The sequence below is a fragment of the Mirounga leonina genome, unplaced genomic scaffold (assembly GCF_011800145.1).
Source record: "Mirounga leonina isolate KUSES-001 unplaced genomic scaffold, KU_Mleo_1.0 Mir_115, whole genome shotgun sequence".
Lineage (NCBI taxonomy): Eukaryota > Metazoa > Chordata > Mammalia > Carnivora > Phocidae > Mirounga > Mirounga leonina.
In genome coordinates, this window is record NW_023270268.1 from 22,409,995 (window position 1) to 22,430,606 (window position 20,612).

Genomic DNA, 20,612 nt, shown 5'->3' on the forward strand with positions numbered 1-20,612 from the left:
TATCTACTTGACTGCTTGGGCTAGGTCATGAAAGGTCATCCAGCTTCACCTGGTACTTTTTGGGACACTCATTCTTGAACCCAGCCATCATGCTGTGAGGATACCCAAGCCAGGTGGCAAGGACCACATGTAGGTGTTCTGGCTGAGGCCCCAACCAATAGCCAGCAGCAGCTGAGATGATTCCAGCCCCAGCACTGACAGCAACCCATGGGAGATCAGAAAGCCACCTACAAAGCCCACTCAACTTCCAGAACCATCAGAGGATAAAATGGTATTGCTCTAAATCATGAAGTTCGTGGTCATTTGTTTCTGAGCAGTAAATAACTGGAACAGTATTAAAGTAAAAAAATGATACATTATAGTGGCCCTGATGTTTCAAATTCCACAGGGGAGAGAATATATAGATTTAAAGTAACAGTAACCTCCCAAGGATATATAACATTGTCTCTGGGGAAAAGAACTGAGTGGGGTAGGAGAATATAGCAGAGAGAATTTTCAGTGTAATATCATATAGCCATGGTAAGGTCCATATGAAACTTGTAAAAATGCTGAGAAATGCTAAATGTGCCCAATAATTATATAGTGACTTGAGTCCCATATCAACAGATTATCCTCTTCTGAGTCCAAAAGCATCTGCTATCTTCAACGATGGAAACCAAGGATAACTGGTTCCTTATCCTGCTTCTACTCTTCCACATCTATATATTACCTTGAAAAGAGGGTGAATGCTGTTCATCAACACTTACTTCAAATATTACGTTCTATAAAAGTAGTAAAACACGAAGCATAATTCCTTATTTCCAAAATCCAATATGCAACTTCAGTAGCACTCACTCTCATCTCGAGGAATTTAATAATTTGTTTGCTAGAATTCATATTTTTATCAAGATAGCCAATGATCAAAATCCCAAAACCTCTGGAATTACTCCTATTGCTTTTCTCACTCTTCCACCTTCTTATTCTCCTCCACCAAGAGGCCTGTAATAAAAAGCTCTTTATGATGACTCCAAAATATGTTATCTAATAAATTCAGCATGCACCACAAAACTGCATATAAGTAACATCAGATTATTATGGTGTAAGACACAAAAGAGGAAAAGGAACATTTTTCAACAACAAAACTTCCTATATTTTTATCAAGTCAGAATTCTTATTCTATTAAAAGCAAATTTTAAAAAAGCTTCCCACCGCACCACACCCAATCACCATCCAAACAAGTATCGTTTATGGGTCCCTGGTGTCTACAAAAGATCAATTATCCACAAACCTTAAAATGTTCAGAACAGAGGCAACAACAGAAAGGTAGCAAAAACAGACTGAATGCAGCCAAAATAGAAGTCATAAAGTCCAAGCATCAAAGCTTATGAAAACTTACAGAATTTTTCAGTATGTAACTGAGAACACACTTCCTTTATATATACATATACGTCCTCTTTGGGGATATATATAATAAACAAAACAGGAAGATCAATTGGAAATTTAGGCTTAATTTAAATAATGGTACGTAATACCATTTTTCATACCTTATGTGTACTCAATCTGTCTCCCATCCTAAACCATAAGGTCATCTTTGACTTCTAGTACTTAGCACAGTGTTAGGAGCTTGGTAAATTTGTTGAGTAAATGGATTTAAAGACGTTTCACAATCTTACTTCCCAGTATGTGACAGAATAAAAGCAGCAAATTAGTCATTCAATAGAGACTGTTCACTACAGTTAGAGCTAACTGGCGAAAATCATCCTACCAAACAGCTTTGAACACTTCAGCAGCACCAGAGGACAATCAATGAATTAAGTAAGACAGGACAAACACTGATGTCCAAAATCCCAAATTATGACATAAATTTTAAGAGAAAAAGATTAAATTGTATTGACTGTATTGTTTAATGTGAAGGAGAGTACACAGTTTAAAAGAAAGTTAGCCCTAGGGGCACCTGGGTGGCTCAGTCATTAAGCATCTGCCTTCAGCTCAGGTCAGGATCCCAGGGTGCTGGGATCAAGTCCCGCATCAGGCTCCCTGCAGGAGCCTGCTTCTCCCTCTCCCATTCCGCCTGCTTGTGTTCCCTCTCTCGCTGTGTCTCTGTCAAATAAATAAATAAAATCTTCAAAAAAATTTTTAAAAAAGTAAGTTAGCTCTAGAAGAACCCTTATCTAGTTCAATCCTCTCATTTTACAAACAGGGCTCACATAAGTGTTCAAAAAAGGGTGCCACGGGGCACCTGAGTGGCTCAGTCGTTAGGCGTCTGCCTTCGGCTTGGGTCATGACACCAGGCTCCTGGGATCGAGCCCCATGTCGGGCTCCCTGCTCGGAGGGAAGCCTATTTCTCCCTCTCCCACTCCCCCTGCTTATGTTCCTGCTCTAGCTATCTCTGTCAGATAAATAAATAAAACCTTAAAAAAAAAATTTAAAAAGAAAAAACAAAGGAAGAAAAAACAAAGAAGGGTGCCAGGATTAGAAACAAGACTCCTAATTACAAGCAATATTTAAGTAGTCATGGGTAACATTTTAAACTAGGGTACTGGAGAATAATTGATGTTTAGACTATTAAAAATTCACTTTTTAGGGCATAACTGGTACAAACTGATATAAAGTAGCAAATCTCTACCAATTTCTCAGAGTAATACAACCTATCTCAAACAGTAACTGAATACATACTTTCTAGAAGGAAAGAGTATTATGCATAACGATATTCTTCCACTTGAAACCAATGCTTAAGTTCCACAAATTTTAATTCTCACTGTATTAGAAAGAACAATGAACATTTCAAGCATCATTTTCCTCATCAATCAAAAACCATGTGCTAATGGTCTGTCTGTAGGTCTTCTGTTCTCTCTGAAAAGTATTTTTAATTGAGGGGCGCCTGGGTAGCTTAGTCAGTCAAACGTCCAACTCTTGATTTCTGGGTTGTGAGATGGAGTCCCACATGGGGGCTCCACGCTTAAGATTAAGATTCTCTCCCTCTCCCTCTGCACCACCCCCTTGCTTGCACGTGCTCTCCCTTAAAAAAAAAAAAAAAAGCACTTTTAATTGAGAGCAATGTGTAGATGAAAAAAGATAAAGGCAATAAATGCATAGATTACAATTACAGATCTTCCTTGATTAATGATGGGGTTATTCCCAATAAACCCATTGTCAAGTTGAAAATATAGTAAAAGTCAAAAATACACCTAACCGGGACACCTGGGTGGCTCAGTCGGTTAAGCATCTGTCCTCGGCTCGAGTCATGATCCCAGGGTTCTGGGATCGAGTCCCCCATCGAAGGAGCCTGCTTCTCCTTCTGCCTGCCTTTTGTCTCTCTCTCTCTGATAAATAAATAAAATCTTAAATAAAAAACTAAAAAAGAAATACACCTAACCTACCTTAGTTTAAATGTGCTCAGAACATTTATGTTAACCTACAGTTGGGCAAAATCATCTAACACAAAGACTATTTTATAATAAAGTGTTGAACAGAATATCTCATGTAATTTCTTGAATACTGTACTAAATATGAAAAATGAAATGGCTGTTACCGGTACAGAATGGTTGTGTTTCAGTTATTTACCCTGTGATCACGTGGCTGACTGGAAGCTAGGACTCACTGCTACTGCCAAGCATCCCAAGAGTATTGTATTGAATATTGCCAGCCTGGGAGAAAATCAAAATTCAAAGTATAGATTCTACTGTCTGTATTGCTTTCATACCATCATGAATTTGAAAAATCTTAAGTAGAACCACTGTAAACTGGGGATCATCTATATACAGACTGGTCTTTCTGAAGGCAAACAAGTGAAGGGCAACAGTAGAAAGCTTACTACTACAGGAAGAACATGACTTATTCAGATTCAAATTTTCTGACTGGCTTTTCTTTCTCAGTTTAGGAAGCAAGTTTAATATCCGAATACATTTAGTATTCTATTTAACAGTGTAATTTCTCCCTCTGAGAAAATTTCCACAAATAGTTTATGTGGGTGGCATGAATTTAATGTAATATACATGACTAACCACTTCTGTGAAAACCAATAAATGGAGGGAGAAAATTAGTAAGAATTTACCATGTAGAATTTTAAAAAACTTAAGTTGTAAATGCTCATACTATCTACTTGAATGAATCTGCAAAAACTTCATTTTTGGAAGGCTCAAATTCAGTATAAGTATTTGCTTATAAGGTTTTTAAAATCTTTGGTTAAGCATCTGCCTTCAGCTCAGGTCATGATTCCAGAGTCCTGGGATGGAGTCCCACATCGGGCTCCTTGCTCAGCAGGGAGCCTGCTTCTCCCTCTGCCTGCTGCTCCCCCTGCTTGTGTTCGTGTGCTCTCTTTGACAAATAAATAAAACCTTTAAAAATTTTTTTATTTGTTCCTGTAATTTTTAATGAGGTTTATCTTCCAATAAAAGAAAATCTAAACATGAAGTTTTTTTTTAAATTGTCAAATCCTAAATCAAATGCCATGCACTAGATGGAATAGTCATGATTCCAAAATAAATGCCATGTTGTGACAATGGAACAGTGACAAAAATGACTCAGCAAAAAGTAATGGTGGTGATGGTAGTGGTAGCAGCTAACATTTAATAAGCATTTTACTCTATGCTAGGCACTGTAGCCAAGAAATTTATATGTACTTTCATTTAATCCTCACCAAAAACTTTTTCAAGTTAGGTACCATTATTTCCATTTCTGTAAGAGAAAAATAAAGCTGAGTATGAGTTGCTTAAGATCATGCAGCTGGTATGTGCTATGTGCTGGAACTAAAATTAAAAAAGGCACTTGTTTCTCTAACATAGAGTATAATCAGTCCTTGATTACTTGTGTCACTAAGGGGGAACAGCATTGGTACAGATAACTGAAAACTACAGATACTCTAAGTTCCTTAGCAGAGACAAGGCAGAGTAACCTTGATGGGACAGAGAAGGGGCCATATTCTCTTAAAGGGCCTAACAGGTTAACAGATTTGTGGGAAGGGGTTTCCATACAAACACATACAATTAATATATGATGTAACCAGGACAAAATACTTGTAATCTTCAAACTGGAGCAGTTGGATAAACCACTTATTTTTAGAAATCCTACCCAAACTACAGTTTAAAAAAAAAAAAAGCAATTATTCCAAGAACCTTAGTGTCAAAGTAATATTGACTACTCAGAACACAAAAAGCGGTGGTTCTCAAACTTCAGCATATTATCAGAATCACCTGGAAGACTTGTTAAAATTTAAGATTATTGGTTCCACTTCAGTGTTTTGATTGAATATTGGATATAGAAATTTGCACTTTTAACAAATTCCTAGGTAATGCAGATGCTCCTGAACAGGGAGCATTCTGAGAACCACTGCTCTAAACCAAAGCTCAAAAATTACAATACCTGCAAGAATGCTGTTAATGTTCTCATGTATAGTTCTATAACCTAAACCATATGTCTGACATTCCTTTGATGATCAGTGCATACAAAATTAAACTGAGGTATAAAACATTTATCTTTCAAAAGAAAAAAAGCTGAATGACTGCATCTTATTTCATTGCATACTCTAATGTTGCTCTGACTTACACTGAAGATGTACTTGTTTATAAATAGTACTTAAATGTGTTTAAAAACAAATATTGGGTTTTTTTTACAAGAGTAACTCACTTGAACTCTTTAAAATCTTTACTCAAGGTGTTAAGTGAAAGACGGCCAGCCCCATCCAACAAATATTTACTGAGGCGATACTAAGCCTCCAGATGAGAGAGCAGGAAGACAGACAACCACCTGAGCCTTAATATTCCTTGCTAACCTTCTGGGCTTGTCTTAATAAGAACATAAAATGTCATGCAGACTTTAAACCCCTACAAATAAGCTAGAACTCCCCAAAGTGCTAAACCCACCATCTAACTACCTAACCTCATTGTGAGTGTTACAGGGTCAAGGGGCAATTGTATAGGATATTGTGAGACAACATGGATTCTTAAATCAAGCTATCATGTTTAGGAAGAAACACATAAACTACCCTGATATTCCTGATGAATGTAAGGTTCTAGAATACACACAAATTCAAGAGTACAGCATATGATTCTCACATTAAAACACAATCAGATGAAAATTTTAGTTGAACTCTTCAGACCATAATGATTGTTAGATATAAACAATCAAAAACTAAAGCACAGATAAAATGCAAAACATTTGGCCAGGTTCATTTGTTAGGTAAGTCTTACCACACATCAGCCAAAACAAAAATACATATTTCTTACAAGTTATGGACCTGTGGTGTTCATTATTAAATAGCTCAAACCTTGAAATCCTTAAGTGCTTAAACAGAATACTACTACAGTTCCTAAGGGTGAAGAGCTGTTAGCAAAGAGCATAAAACAACAGTACTCACTATAAAAACATTAAATCACTGTCTTACACCTTAACCTTACACAATGTTTTATGTCTCAAAACAAAAACAAAAACAAAAACCAGTGCTCACAGCTGTAATCATAATGGTACTATCATACCTCCTCAAGATATTACTATGTAGTCAAGGTAGTTAGAAAGTGTCCAACAACCACAGACACAGAAATTTGGATAGAAGTTCCTTTTAAAGTTGGTTTTATTTTATTTTATTTATTTTTTTAAAAGATTTTATTTATTTATTTGAGAGAGAGAGCACATGAGAGGGGGGAGGGTCAGAGGACGAAGCAGACTCCCTGCAGAGCAGGGAGCCTGATGCGGGACTCGATCCTGTGACTCTAGGATCATGACCTGAGCCGAAGGCAGTCGCTTAACCGACTGAGCCACCCAGGCGCCCTTAAAGTTGGTTTTAAAAGCAAGATCTGACCTGTACAAGTAGAAAATATTAAGGAAGCTTAACACGGAGGAACAAAAAACTTGAAAAATTCATTTATGAAATGTAAATAATCTAATTTGTATCGAATGGAAATGTAGATTTTATATATGCATACACACTATCAGAAAATATGTATATTTATGACTTATTGATGCAGGGTTATATTTTTCTTGTAAATGCCCTGCTTGAAATGTCATTAAGAAAAAATACATTTCGATGACAACATCCAAAAAATAAAAAAAATATACAATCACCCAGATAATAGCACCATATAAAGAAAGAAAGAAAGAAAGAAAGATTCTAGTCTTAAGCTTCTGAGGCTCCTGCAGTTTCCCAGGAATTAAGTTCTTTACTATAGTATGTCAGTGTTTTTGTTATTTTAGTATGTACTGTGAAAAGGGGGAGGGTGGCATATATCAAGTCTATCTGGCCCAAGTATTTATAGCCTCAAATGCATATGTACTTTGGGAAATGCTGCCACTGACAACCACCTGAGAAGATTACCTTGAGGTAATATTTCATTACTAAACCAGACATGTGTATTAACAAAGAAACCACAAAGAACATACATCGCTCATTAGATTTCTAACTCAAAAGCTCCATACCATGGACTACATTTTTGATGATCATTATAAAAACACAAAACACTAGGGGTGCTCACTAGCACGGGTGGCTCAGTCAGTTGAGCAGCTGACTCGATTTCAGCTCAGGTCATGATCTCAGGGTCCTGGGATTGAGCCCCGTGATGGGCCCCGTGATGGGCTCCATACTCAGTGGGGAGTCTGCTTGAGGATTCTCTCCTCCTCCCTCTGCCCCTACCCACCCCCACCACCATGCGCGCACGCTCTCTCAATAAATAAATCTTCAAAAAAACTCCACTAAAACAGTATTAACACTGTGTACCTTGATAGATATCCAAGTAAAAGAGGCTGACAATCACCACTATACTCCTGAGTATATTAAAGTGGAAATACCACCTATGTAGTTTACTTCCTGTATGCAGGGAAAAGCCAGGAGGTAGTACGGTTTTACAAACTATTTTATTGGAAGGGTCTGAACTATGAATAAGATTCTTGTGTACTTGAGAACATACACTAAATGCACGACATAAAGTTACACTTCTAAAAGATCTGAAGTTGCTACCTGTCAGTGAGTATGTCTTACGTATTACAAAAGTTTGACTTTTTACATGTATGAGGTCAAACTATATTTATGTATACCTTTAAAAATATAGTACTGCTTAATTACACACCCCTTGCAAAATACTGTGATCTTAAAGCTGTTTCCTTTGGTATTACCCAATTCAAAAGCTTCATTTGACAGATGAAACTGAGGCCCCTGAAGAGCCTGTTTTGCCCCACTGCTATATAGTTGTGAATTTCTTTGATTAAATTCAATTATCAAATTTCCTGTCTTCTGTCTGTAATACTGCACTATTAGTTGTCACCTCTTTGTTCTGCCTCTTACCTTCCCCTCATTTCATCTCTACCACAACCACTGTATTCAGTGCTTACTCTACCTCTTAACCCCTCTTTCACCTTTCTCTCCAGGTCCCATTTCCCTTTTATGTCCCTCTTCATTGATCATTGACTTTCTCTTTTCCTTCACCCTAGGAGCATTCTTAAACAAGTTTAATAAAATTTAATTAATTTTACTAATCAGTGTAATTTACAAATAGTCCAGTTATTTAGAATTAGAATTTTAAAGTTAACTTTTATTATTTACTTTTACTATTTTCATTACTCATTCTAAAGGCCGTATAATTGAGCTAAAACATGTATTAATTTGAAGAAGCCTCTTGTTATCAAGGAGCAGATATCTGATCACATCTAAATACTTGGGACACTGACTCTGTTCATGCTTGCATCTGTATTCCAGCTTTTACACAACCGTCTTGGGGATAACCAGGAAATCAAAATGTAGGAAGATACTATCTAAACAAAAATCAAGGTAAGTTTTAAAGCTTGAAGTCTGCTGAACAGTTTTCTTCACTGCGCGACCTATTTAGGTATTCATCATCAAACAACTGGAACTGCAAAATTTTTGCCAATGTATAATTCAATTAAATGAAGGGAAAAAAGAAAATCTCACCCCCTATGGTACTCTCTTGAAATTCATGAAATTGGCCCTTCACAAAACGAAGCACTAGGCTTGATTTGCCAACAGCAGACTCTCCAAGAAGTACTAGTTTGAACTGGCATATTTTATTTCCAGTATTTGGCCCGTTGGGTCTTGTTGCTCCTCGATTAGCCATGTCCAAATTTGAAAGAAGTCCCTAAATTCAGTCTCTTAAATGAACTTCCAGGTTGCAAGGTGTCAATTTTTTTCTTTCTGGATGTAGAGAAACCTGTAAAGAAACAGATACTGTAATTTTCAGAGTTTTAAAAAAATTTTAAAGCTAATCTTTATTAAAGACTTGAACTTTGTGCCAGATAGTTAAGTACTTAACATAGTCACTCAACAATCCTATAGATACTACAATCCTTAAAAATGAGGAAACAGGCACAGAGAGGTTAAGTAACTTGATTGAGGTCACACAGTTACTGTGACAGAGCTGTGACAGAGCCACAACAGAGTTGCATTTCAAACCTAGTCAACCTGAGAAGTGACTCCAGAGTTTAGGTTCTGGAGCCAGACTAGCTGGATTAAAATAGTTTTGGGGAAAATGAAGTTCATAAATGGAAAGTTCTTACAAAAGATCCTAGAACACAGTAAGTACTCAATAAATGTTGGCTATTATTTTTTTATTTTTTTTAAAGATTTTATTTATTTATTTGACAGAGAGAGACACAGCGAGAAAGGGAACGCAAGCACGGGGAGTGGGAAAGGGAGAAGCAGGCTTCAAGCGAAGCAGGGAGCCCGATGCAGTGCTTGATCCCAGGACCCTGGGATCATGATCCTGGAATCATGACCCAAGCTGAAGGCAGACACTTAACAACAGAGCCACCCAGGTGCCCTTAAATGTTGGCTATTATTATGTGAAGGCCCCTGTTAAATTGTACATTTTTTTGTTTAACTAATGGTAATTCTGGAGCAACAAGTAGTTTAAGGCTCTCAGGTTTGTGTGTCTAGTGGCTAAAAGACTTAAAATTGTTTCATCATGTGCTCAAGTACATTATACATGGAAGTGTTAACAGTGGTTCTCTATGTGGTAAGCTAATATTAGTGTCTTATTTACTTACACTTTTCTGTAGTTTTGGGCCTAATAATTAACTATGTCACTATTTTCTATTTAACACATCTAGAAAAACCTAGCCTAAATGGCAACTTCTCTTTATCATCTAATGCTAATTTTCAATCTCAAAGGAATGAGGGAACATTAAAGGACTCTTTTCCAATCTACTCACAAATCACAATGGTTTTCTCCCATCTTTAGCTAAAATCTGATCATGTGCTAATTAAACCTGACGATTCCCTCCTTAAAATCACTGTTATATTTCATTTAGGTACCTCACATAAGAAATTTGCCTTCCCCATGAAATGAGTTTACATAAGGATCCCTCTGGACAGTGAATTCATTAATAAATATCCAAGAGACCTTACATTTGAGACAATAAAAATCACCACTGACTTATCTAAACTGCAGCTTTGCAGAGTTCTTTTAGTAATGCATACTGAACTATTTACACATGAAATGAAATGTCTGAGTTGCTTCCAAACAGTAGGGATGTAAATAAAACATGACTGGCCATAAAATAATTTAAAGTAGGTGATGGGTTCATCTTACTATTCTCCCTACTTCTGTATATTTAAAATTTTTTCTGTAATAAAAAAATGCTCCAATCCTCACATTGACCCCCCCCCCCCCCCCCCCCAAAAAAACCCACCAGATTTGGGATCTAATCCTGGCTGGCTATACCAAAGTCTCCATTTCCAAAATACCTAACTTACATAGCTGCTGGAGAATTAGATGAGAGAATATACGTAAAAAAAAAAAATCTATAATACAGGGGCCAACACATAAGAGGGATTGAAAATTGGGCCTTTATGACCAAATATCAACAGAACATCATGCAGACTGAACATGCACCAACACACCTTCAGATATTTCAATACCAACTGAAACACTTCCCAGTTGTCTACCTCCAAAACAGCAAATTGAAATACTTGTCAAGGACAACAGGCTCCAAATTTCCATGGTCCAAATTTCAGGGAAAACATGAGATTCCCATTAAAAAAATTATGATTTTAGCTTTGCCTTTTAGGGGTTAAAATTGTTGGACTATAACTCCCTCCAACATTCTCTAGCAGAAAATAAATTTAATTATAAAGATATAGTCAGCATAACATTAAGGTTAAAAATCATGTGCATTCATTTGTATCCACTACCGAAACTTTTATTTTGCAGAACAAAAATTTTGCATAAAATGCTTTTAAAATCTTTTGAGAATAAGTGGTACTCTATAAAGGTCTCTAGGTGCTCTTTAATGAAAACAGTATTAATAACAGCAGTAACATTTACCACACACTTACTATGTGCCAACCACTATTCCATGAATTTTGCTTACAGCAACCCTATGAACTCATATTATCATCCCAATTTTACGTTAAAAATAAAGTTTCTGAGCTCTCCTGAATTATCATAGTGTTGTACGTGCTTTTTTTCTAACTAGTTATGCGAAAGGCAACTGATTTCACACTGACAAAAAACCAAATTTGTGAATTATGACGTTCAGAGTTTACAGTCTGAAAGTCTCAGGAGGGTAACCAGCTTCTAAGAGAAGAGAACAGCAGGACAGGGTTAAGAAGGTCTCTCTCCACCCACTGTGCGTGTTCGGCGGCCTAGTTGTCTTGAGTTCTTTAAAGCTGCGATTCAGCCCCTTTCAGAGATGAGACAGTCCCTAAGCAGACTATGTCGACGAGCCTCCTCCTCCCTCCATTACCGGTCTTTGGAAGTCGAAGACTGGCGGAGCTCCCCCGATTCACACCTGCTGTAGGCCCCAGTTCCTGCTTGGAGAGCACCTGAATAACTGGTACCGAACTCTGGATGGCCTGAACAAGGAGGGCCCGCCAGGCCCCCTGGCCATCTTTCCCATCCTGCTTCCCTGAACCCAGCCTGCCTTCGGCTGGGACCACCCCCTCCAGGACTGCCCGGACAGGGGCCAGACGGAACCGCGGCCTCCAGCACTCTCTCACGGCGCCATCTTGAGAAGGGAAAAGGGTGACACCCGTCGCTCCCTCAGCCAGTCCGCGAATCCCGATCCCCAGAGCTCTTCGAGGAATGGATCACCAGGGCCGGCAGGGCGAAACGCCCAGCTCGATAGCTCTGGTCCTGGACACTGGCGCCGGGTGAAGCAGAATGGGCGGGGGACTCAGTGCCGGCAGGGCCGCGGACAGACTGAGGACCGTGTATAACCTGGGGTCCCGGCTGCTCTAGGCAGGGGAGGGACGGTTTGGTTACCTGAGACCGCAGCACGCGGACCCGCAGCGCTGAAGCCTCCCGGCAGCAGGTCCCAGGCGCAGCCCGAGAAGACGCTGAGGCTGTGGCTGCGGCTTAGACGGCGGCGGCGCGTCGCCTCCTCAGGCCGCTCCCCTCAGACTGGACCGTGCGGGGATCGTGCCGTGGTGCCGCCCCCGTCCGGCTCCGTCTCCGCCTCTCTCCGCTCCGCCTTCCTCTTTCCTTTCTCCTCCTTCGCCGCCGCCGGCGCTCGAGTTCCGACTAATTCTTCCTCCTCCTCCCTCCTCTGCCTCCTCCCCTCAGGCCGGCCGCCGGCTCCGTCGCGAACCAAAACACAAACACTCAAGTCCCAGCGCGGGAGCCACTTCCGCCGCCCGGCGCCGGCCTCGCCGCCACGTCGCTGCACGTAGCGAATTACGCCCCTTCGTCACTTCCGCGGCCTCCAGTCCCACCTTTTCATCCGCTCCCCAGCCCCTTCTCGAAGCCCTCTCCGCCGGGGCTGGTCTGCAGGGCCGGGTGGGGTGTGTCACGTGACCTCTGCGAGCGGCCGGGGGCGAGTCCTCCTCCTCCTCCCTCCCTCCCACATCCCAGGCAAACGCGGCCCCGCCCTTGCCGGCGCCATTGTCGTCTGGGTGGCGGTCTTGGGCTCCCGGCGGCAGCGGGGGGGGTAACTCTTTTACTGCCTTGCTTTTGGGGAAGCGCGAGAGAGCTGGGGTTTGTTGCTCTCTGCCCATGCGGGGCGGCGAAGTTCCCTTTGTGGATATTAGCTCACCGTCCCAATTAACCCTACCCTGCAACACCCCAGCCGTGGCAACTCAGTTAAGGGGCTTTTTGGGGAGGACTTTTCTAGCAAGAGAGCCTCCCCCCCCCCCCCCCCCCCCCGCCCGAACATGTCCTGAGAGGAAGCATGGGTCATAAAGGTATTTACTGTGGTACTTACTTCAGGGAAGAGGATTAGAACCTCCTCATACCAAAAGTCTTCTAGGCGAGAAAATCTTAAAATAATAACTTGCTTTTACTCACAGTTTACCTATTTTTGGTGGTAGGGGGGAGCAAATCTTAATAGCTCGCTTTTATTCAGGATTTTCCTTTGCGAGTTATTGGACGAAATGCTTTGCAGGAGTTATTCCGTTTTACTCTTACACTACAAGGTTTCACTCCAACGAATATCTGAAACTAAATGTCTTCCTACATTATAGAGTATTACCTCCCCAAAGTGGTCCTCAACGCTGTCTGTCTAGCACAGTGCCTGGCAGCTGGGAGTCTTCAGTCATGGTTGTGGAATTAATGAATGAGGTGTGCCTGTTTCAAAGGTAAAGAATTTGAAGCAAAGAGATGTGTAACTTGTCCAAAATCACCACTGAGCTGGTAGTGAAACTGTATTCTAACCTGGCGGCTGGCTTCAGAACCTGAGTTCTTAAGCATGATTCTAGTAAAAGACAACTCAAAACATCCATTACCCTCCACTGCAGACCTACAGTACACACCCTTCTTTGGTTAAATTTCATACAATAGTTTCTGGTCAGGTATCTGAAACAAAACAAAATAATTCATTTTCTAATTTGGTAGAATGTTAAATTGACTTTCCTTCAGGATAAGGGCTACTTTTCAGTTTGCCGTTTAGCATGTTTAGCCCTGTTTTGAGAACATCAACATTGTCTAGAATGTGTACTTGGGTTAAGGTATCCTGGGGATTCTTGGTCAACATTATGCAATGAAGATGATTTGAACCCTTGAACAGCCAGTCTTCTAGATCAACTCCCCAGTTACTAACCAGAAGAGCATAATGCGTCATACCTAAATGGTATCTGTGGCACTTTATCCCCAAGAGCTTGTTCAGTACGTTAGTCATGTTAGTACCTCTTGGACAATCCAAGGAAGAACCAGGAAATAGGATATGTCACATCAGTTTTGGTATGTCAACAGTATATCCCAAACCAAACTTATTCTAGCCCAAACCTTCTGCTTAGTTGACTGGTATTAACAGGCTTCCAGTCACTTGGACTTGAAAGGGCAAAATCATCTTCCCTCTTCCCACTTTCCTTCATAAACCTATTGTCCATTCTAATACCCAAAATTCTCTAATACCCAAATCTGTGATCTAATCCCAACACCTGTGATCTAATCCCAACACCATGGCAGTATTCATATAAACAAATTAATGCACAATCCTTTCTTTTCAACCATTTTTTACATTTCAGCCAGTAACTCTCCTCAAAAATGTTCAACGATATCTCACTTGCAAAATAGAGTCCAAAGTTCTTCTCTAGTCCCAACCCACGTTTCTTCTATTTTTATAGTCTCCCTCTCCCCAAACTCTTGCTTTGTACCCTAATCATACCAGTCTACCCTTTGTTCCCAGAATGTTGCCTGTGTGTTCTCATCTTGGCTTATTTAATCACTTTGTTCTCTCCCTCCCAGAACACCAATACTGTCCATCACTGCAGGTTTCACTTTGGCCAAGATGCCAAATGCTCTCGATCGCATCTGAGGATATAGTTGACTCTTGAACAATGGCAGGCGTTAGGGGAACCAACTCCCCACACATTTGAACATATGCATGTAATGTTTGACTCCCCCCCCAAACTTAAGTACTAATAGCCTACTGTTGACCGGAAGCCTTACCAATAACATATTTTGTATGTTATATGTATTACATATTCTATTCTTACAATAATACCTAACTTTCTCTTAATTTTTTAGGTATTTCTAGGCTATATCATTTGCAGGTTTTTTCAAAATTTTGCAAATCTCCAAAAAATTTTCTGATATATTGAAAAAAACCCACATATAAATGAACTCGCACAGTTCAAAACTGTTGTTCAAGGGTCAACTGTATTTCTACTGGATTTAGTTATCTTTTTCCAGTAGCTTCACGATACTTTGCTTTACTCTCTATAATGGTTCTAATATCTTTCTGCCTTATTTTATAGTGCCTAGACTTTTCTCCTTACACTTTCATTCCCATTAGGGAATCTAAAATCTCACTTGGGGGGGGGGCACCTGGGTGGCTCAGTTGGTTAAGCATCAGGTCATGATCTTAGGGTTTTAAGATGAAGCCCCAAGTCAGCCTCCTGATGCACTGGGCATGGAGCCTGCTTAAGATTCTCTCTCTCCTTCTTTCTCTGCTACCCCCCCCAATATAAAATAAAATAATAAAATAAAATAAATAAAATAAAAAATATAAAAATCTCATTCGGATTTTAAAGTTCTTAAGGACCAAGACAATAATTTATTCATCATTTCAATTCCTCACAAAGGATCTTTGACATAATAGGGACCTCAAAAATATTTGTGAACTTAATTACATTTAAAATGATGAACATTTGACTTAAGAAGACCTCAAATAACACATAGATGGTGAAATTTATAAATTGTTAGGAACTCCCCATTCATTGTTCTAGGATATTGCTTCCTCATTTATTTTTTTCAACCAATTTTGTCTTTTAACTTACCCCCTTCATAAATACGTTCCATAGTATTTTATAGTTTAGTCATAATGTTTGCCTTAAAGAGTGCTGCTCTGTGGCTAGCACTTCTAAGATCCACTGGCAATGTTGGAGAGACTGATACGCCACAGTAAAGCTTCGTTCTTGGTGCTGCCACTCACGGTATGCCTGTGTTTTTTTCCTCACCCCAGGTAACTGAGGAGGACTGATAATTGTATATATTTTAGTGTCAAATGTGGAATCCTATTTTTTTTTAAGATTTTTATCTATTTATTTGACAGAGAGAGACAGCGAGAGAGGGAACACAAGCAGGGGGAGTGGGAGAGGGAGAAGCAGGCTTCCCGCGGAGCAGGGAGCCCCATGTGGGGCTCCATCCCAGGACTCTGGGATCATGACCTGAGCCGAAGGCAGACACTTAACGACTGAGCCACCCAGGCGCCCCTGGAATCCTATTAATTGATAAAATTTGTTAAGGAAGCTACAAAGTGGACAGGCCTTAAATGAAGTTAAAGACTTGAACACAGCCCTCAGTGCTTCCTTTGCTCTCAAATCTCTAAACACCCACTCACAAATTCCCAGCACTTTGCATCTGTCATCCCCAGCACTCTTACCATACATCTTCTACCTTCTCCAAGAAATCTTTCCACTATTGTGTAGTTGAAGAATGAATCAAAGATGGTAATGACTGGTAAATATTCTTGTAACTGGAACTCTCTGAGACAAACCTAAAGGTAATTCTAACTTAAGGAATTGTAGGCATGGTGCCAAGGCAATGGAGAAAAAGACTATGGGAACTTGAGCTAGTCATGTTTAAAAAGTTTATGTCTTTGCAGGGCTTAATGCAAGCCTCAGTTCAAGTAACTTCTAAGCCCACCAATTCTAAAGTAGCATTCCTTCATATCAAAGTATTGTTTTCTTCACTACACACGTCACTATGTGAAATGATCTTATTTATTGGTTTACTTGATGGTTATCTATCCCTACTGGAATATAAGTTCCAAGGGATAGTGATTAGCTTATATTTCAAATATTCCTAGCACTGACCCAAAGTAGGTACGCAATAGTTTTTTGTAAAATGAAAGAATTTAATGAATGCTTATACATAGACATGCCTTCATTTACATGCTATCAAGTCATTTAAAATGCTTAGGGGAAGAAGAATATATTATCTGAAAATTACAGTATATAATTTTTTTCAAATGTGAAATAATATCTCCTAAACATTTTTTAAAAAAGATTTTATTTATTTATTTGACAGAGAGAGACACAGCGAGAGAGGGAACACAAGCAGGGGGAGTGAGAGAGGGAGAAGCAGGCTTCCCGCGGAGCAGGGAGCCTGATGTGAGGCTCCATCCCAGGACTCTGGGACCATGACCTGAGCCGAAGGCAGACCCTTAATGACTGAACCACCCAGGGACCCCTCTCCTAAGCGTTTAAAAAAATTTTTTAATTTTACAAGTTTTTCATAGTTTCTAAAAGCCTGGAATCCTATAAATTCCATTCAGATTCTAAGCTAGGTGCTCTGTATCCCCTGTATATGTAGAACATGACAAATATTCACCAAATACACTTTCATTAAAACCTGACAAAGGGGACTGCCTGGCTGGCTCAGTCTGAAGAGCATGCAACTCTTGACTTTTGGGTTGTGAGTTCAAGCCCCACCCTAGGTGAAGAGAATACATAAATAAATAAACTTAAAACTTGACAAAGGTGTAACACCAATTTAAAGAAAATCCCATCCTTGGAACCCCTGGGTGGCTCAGTCAGTTAAACCTCTGCCTTTGGCTGAGGTCAGGATCCCGAAGTCCTGGGGTAGATCCCTGCATAAGGCTCCCTGCTCAGTGGGGTGTCTGCTTCTCCCTCTCTTCCTCACCCTTATCTCACACACTCTCTTTCAAATAGATAAAATATTAAAAAAAAAAAATCCCATGCTTAAAAGGAGTTTGAGTTTGCCACAGTATTTTATTTTGTTTTTTTAAAGATTTTATTTATTTATTTGACAGAGAGAGAGCGAAAGAGGGAACACAGCAGGGGGAGTGGGAGAGGGAGAAGCAGGCCTCCTGTGGAGCAGGGAGCGGTATGTGGGACTCCATCCCAGGACCCTAGGATCATGACCTGAGCCGAAGGCAGACGCTTAACGACTGAGCCACCCAGGCGCCCTGCCACAGTATTTTAAAAGTCAGTATGCATTACTGTGTAATACATCTCAAACTTTAATATATTTAAATGCTATTTGAAGCCTAGTTATTAAAGTGTAACTGTTCTCAAAGACTGTTTCTGTACCACAGGTACCAAATATAATTTCAGAGAATTCAAGGTAGTTCTTTAGGCTAAAAGAAATACATGCAGCACACATGTACTTGCACAAGGAAGGACCTAAAATTGATGGTCACCACCAGAAAAATGGCTACTTATTCCCTGATCGCCAGTAAAATTAATAGGCCAGTGACCAGGAGGAAGCACCATGGCTAAACCCATCCCAGGGGGACTGAGTTGCTTGGGAAACCAAAGAGAAGTTCGTGAGCATTTTCTCTAGTGCCCAAGACCACGTCCTTCAAGTTTTCTTGCCCTCCAGATCTAGTAAGGAAGGAGGAAGAAAAGAGAAGAGAGGGAGGAAAGGAGAGAAAGAAGGAGAAAGGGGAGAGAAAGGAGAGGGAGAGAAACGGACAGAGACAGAGTGGGAGAAATGGGCAGGGACCAGGCTGATGAAACAATTGCGCGCCAAGCCACGCCCCTGTTTCCTAGGTAACCCGGTAAACAGACCGTCATCTGCTTTTCGTCCGTGAACTCCGCTAGGTGTGAATTGGTAGGCAGGAAGCTGTGGGCAGGGAGCCCGAGCGGAGATGTGTTCTTGCGTGAGAGTAGGGTCCCCTAAAGGGTTGGGTGCACCACAAGGGATTAGGAACTTCCCTTGAGACAGGTACAGCTCTCCCCTTGGAGATGAGTGCCGCTGGAGGAATGAGGGTGTCTGAGAGGAAACCTCCCCAGAGCATGGAGGTTGGTCTCACCCACGAAGGAAAGGATGACTTAGGAGAGAGGGGGGTCCTCATGGGAACAAAATCTCCCACGGAGTTAAGGTTCAGAGTGGGATTAGGAAAAGAAGATTCTTCATGCAGGGAGAGCCTCCTGGGTAGTAATAAATTTGAGGAGAGGATAGCATCACCAGAAACAAAATCTCCATTGAGCAAGGAGCTTGAAATGAAATTAAAAAGACAGAATCTTTCTAGGACCCTCCTGGAGAGGAGTAATTTAGGAGTCTCTGGGGTCTCCGCCTCCCAGGAAACAAAATCTTCTCTAGGTATGTTGCCAGGAAGAATGGGCTTAGAAAATGAGTGTCTTCTGGGAAGGTGTTCTGGAAGGATAATACAGCCTCACTTGGGCATGGTATGCGAAAGTCCACAGGCTCTAGGGAGCAGGAGAGGTTCTGTGGCTGGTTCCTCTGAAGGGTTGGGGGCTTCACTGGGGAAGCAGCCTACTTCGGATATGGAACCTAGACAGGAACTGGGAAAAGAGACCTGTGTGGTGATGAAGCCCCGTGCAGAGATGAAGCCTCCTGTTGAGGTGGACACTGGTCTACCCAAACTAGAAGAGCCAGATAATACAGGGCCCCAAATAGGCTTGGTGATAGAACCTTCTGAGAGCCAGTTTGCCCAACAACCTGAAGAGAGAAAGGAGGCTGAAAACACTGAACCAGGAGTAGAACCTCCAGATCGCATCAGACCCATATACTCTGGGAAATTTTTTGATCGGATGCCTTGCTGGCCAAGTGTAAGTGTTTTTTTTCTAGTACTTTCCCTAAGAACTCTGTATATGTGTCTTTATCAAGATGATAAACTGATGGGACTTGTTTGGATTCATGGAGTCAAATTGCAGAGATTTCACTGAGCTTCTGATATTCCTTGTCCCATTGGATTCTTTCCAGCTTTCATTTTGTCTGATCTCTTCTCATTCTTTGCCTCCCTTCCTAGACGTCAGCTTTGTTTTTGTGCACACTGGTGGTTCCTCTTGATTTCTCCTGCCTTTCTCCTTTGACCTTCATTTTATTTATCAAACTGCATTTCTTCAACCCTTTCACCAAGATACATGTTGTATCCTAGTAGTCATGTAATGAAGGAAAGAAGAAAAAAAATTCCCCCATTGATTATTTATTCTGTGAGTTACTTTTTCAGCAAAGACTTGTGGTGGTGGTGGCCGTTTTGCTGGATACAGGGCAATATACAACAAAAAATACATTATCCATACACTCTAGGTTTAGATACTCATCCTAATGTTAGAGATCGATAACTAAATAAATGTTATATAGGTTTCCAAATGAATAGAAAACAAATGTGATTCTTCCTTAATAGAAATATACTCTAAGAACAGAGCTCAGTGGAAAGATTGGGCAGCTCCGTTTGAAGGAGATGGGAAAGGCTTTGCAGAGCAAGTAATATTTGAGCTAATTTAGAAATATTTGAGCTCATTTGAACTAATTTGTCAGATGGAAAAAAAGATTGGGGCACTTTTGGCAAAGAAAGGCAAGGAACATAACCAAAGTTTCTTGTATTTGAGAAATATAAGCAACTCTTTTTATCCAGCATGGTGTTAAGAGATACAGATGAAAAAGAAATATGTGGAAGAAATCTAAACGTCCAGAATGCAGGGGTAAAACATATGGAAACAGAAGCAATGGTGGATAAAATTTGCCTTTTGGAAAGATAATTTTGATATCAGCAGTAATGGTGGACTGGAAGGGGGCAATATTGGATGACAGGAAAAATTAGAAGGCTTTATCCAAATAACTATGGATGAAAATTAATGTAGAATTAGAAAGAAAAAAGAGGAGAGCGCAATTTTGAAAGCTTTGTAGGAGATGATATTGTTAAAAATTGCCATCTAGAGGCACTTGGGTGGCTCAGTTGGTTAAGCCTTTGACTTGTGATCTCAGTTCAAGTCTCTATCTCGGGGTTGTGAGTTTAAGCCCCATGTTGGGCTCCAGGAA

At 40.4% G+C, this 20,612-nt stretch overlaps 2 protein-coding genes across 2 annotated transcripts in view; one reads left to right on the top strand and one right to left on the bottom strand.

The window, feature by feature from the left end:
- RAB5A (RAB5A, member RAS oncogene family) overlaps positions 1 to 12,573 on the bottom strand; it is a 30,603-nt gene extending 18,030 nt beyond the window's left edge. Inside the window, exons 1-2 of the mRNA XM_034993920.1 lie at positions 12,186 to 12,573; positions 8,876 to 9,131 (exon numbers count right to left, since the gene is read on the bottom strand). Coding sequence (XP_034849811.1) covers positions 8,876 to 9,038 — 163 coding nt within the window. The 5' untranslated portion in view covers positions 9,039 to 9,131; positions 12,186 to 12,573. The remainder of the gene's footprint in view (positions 1 to 8,875; positions 9,132 to 12,185) is intronic.
- Positions 12,574 to 18,474: 5,901 nt separating this feature from the next.
- Positions 18,475 to 20,612, top strand: part of EFHB (EF-hand domain family member B) — a 58,124-nt gene continuing 55,986 nt past the window's right edge. The window contains 2 exon segments of the mRNA XM_034989248.1: positions 18,475 to 18,519; positions 18,521 to 19,399. Coding sequence (XP_034845139.1) covers positions 18,475 to 18,519; positions 18,521 to 19,399 — 924 coding nt within the window.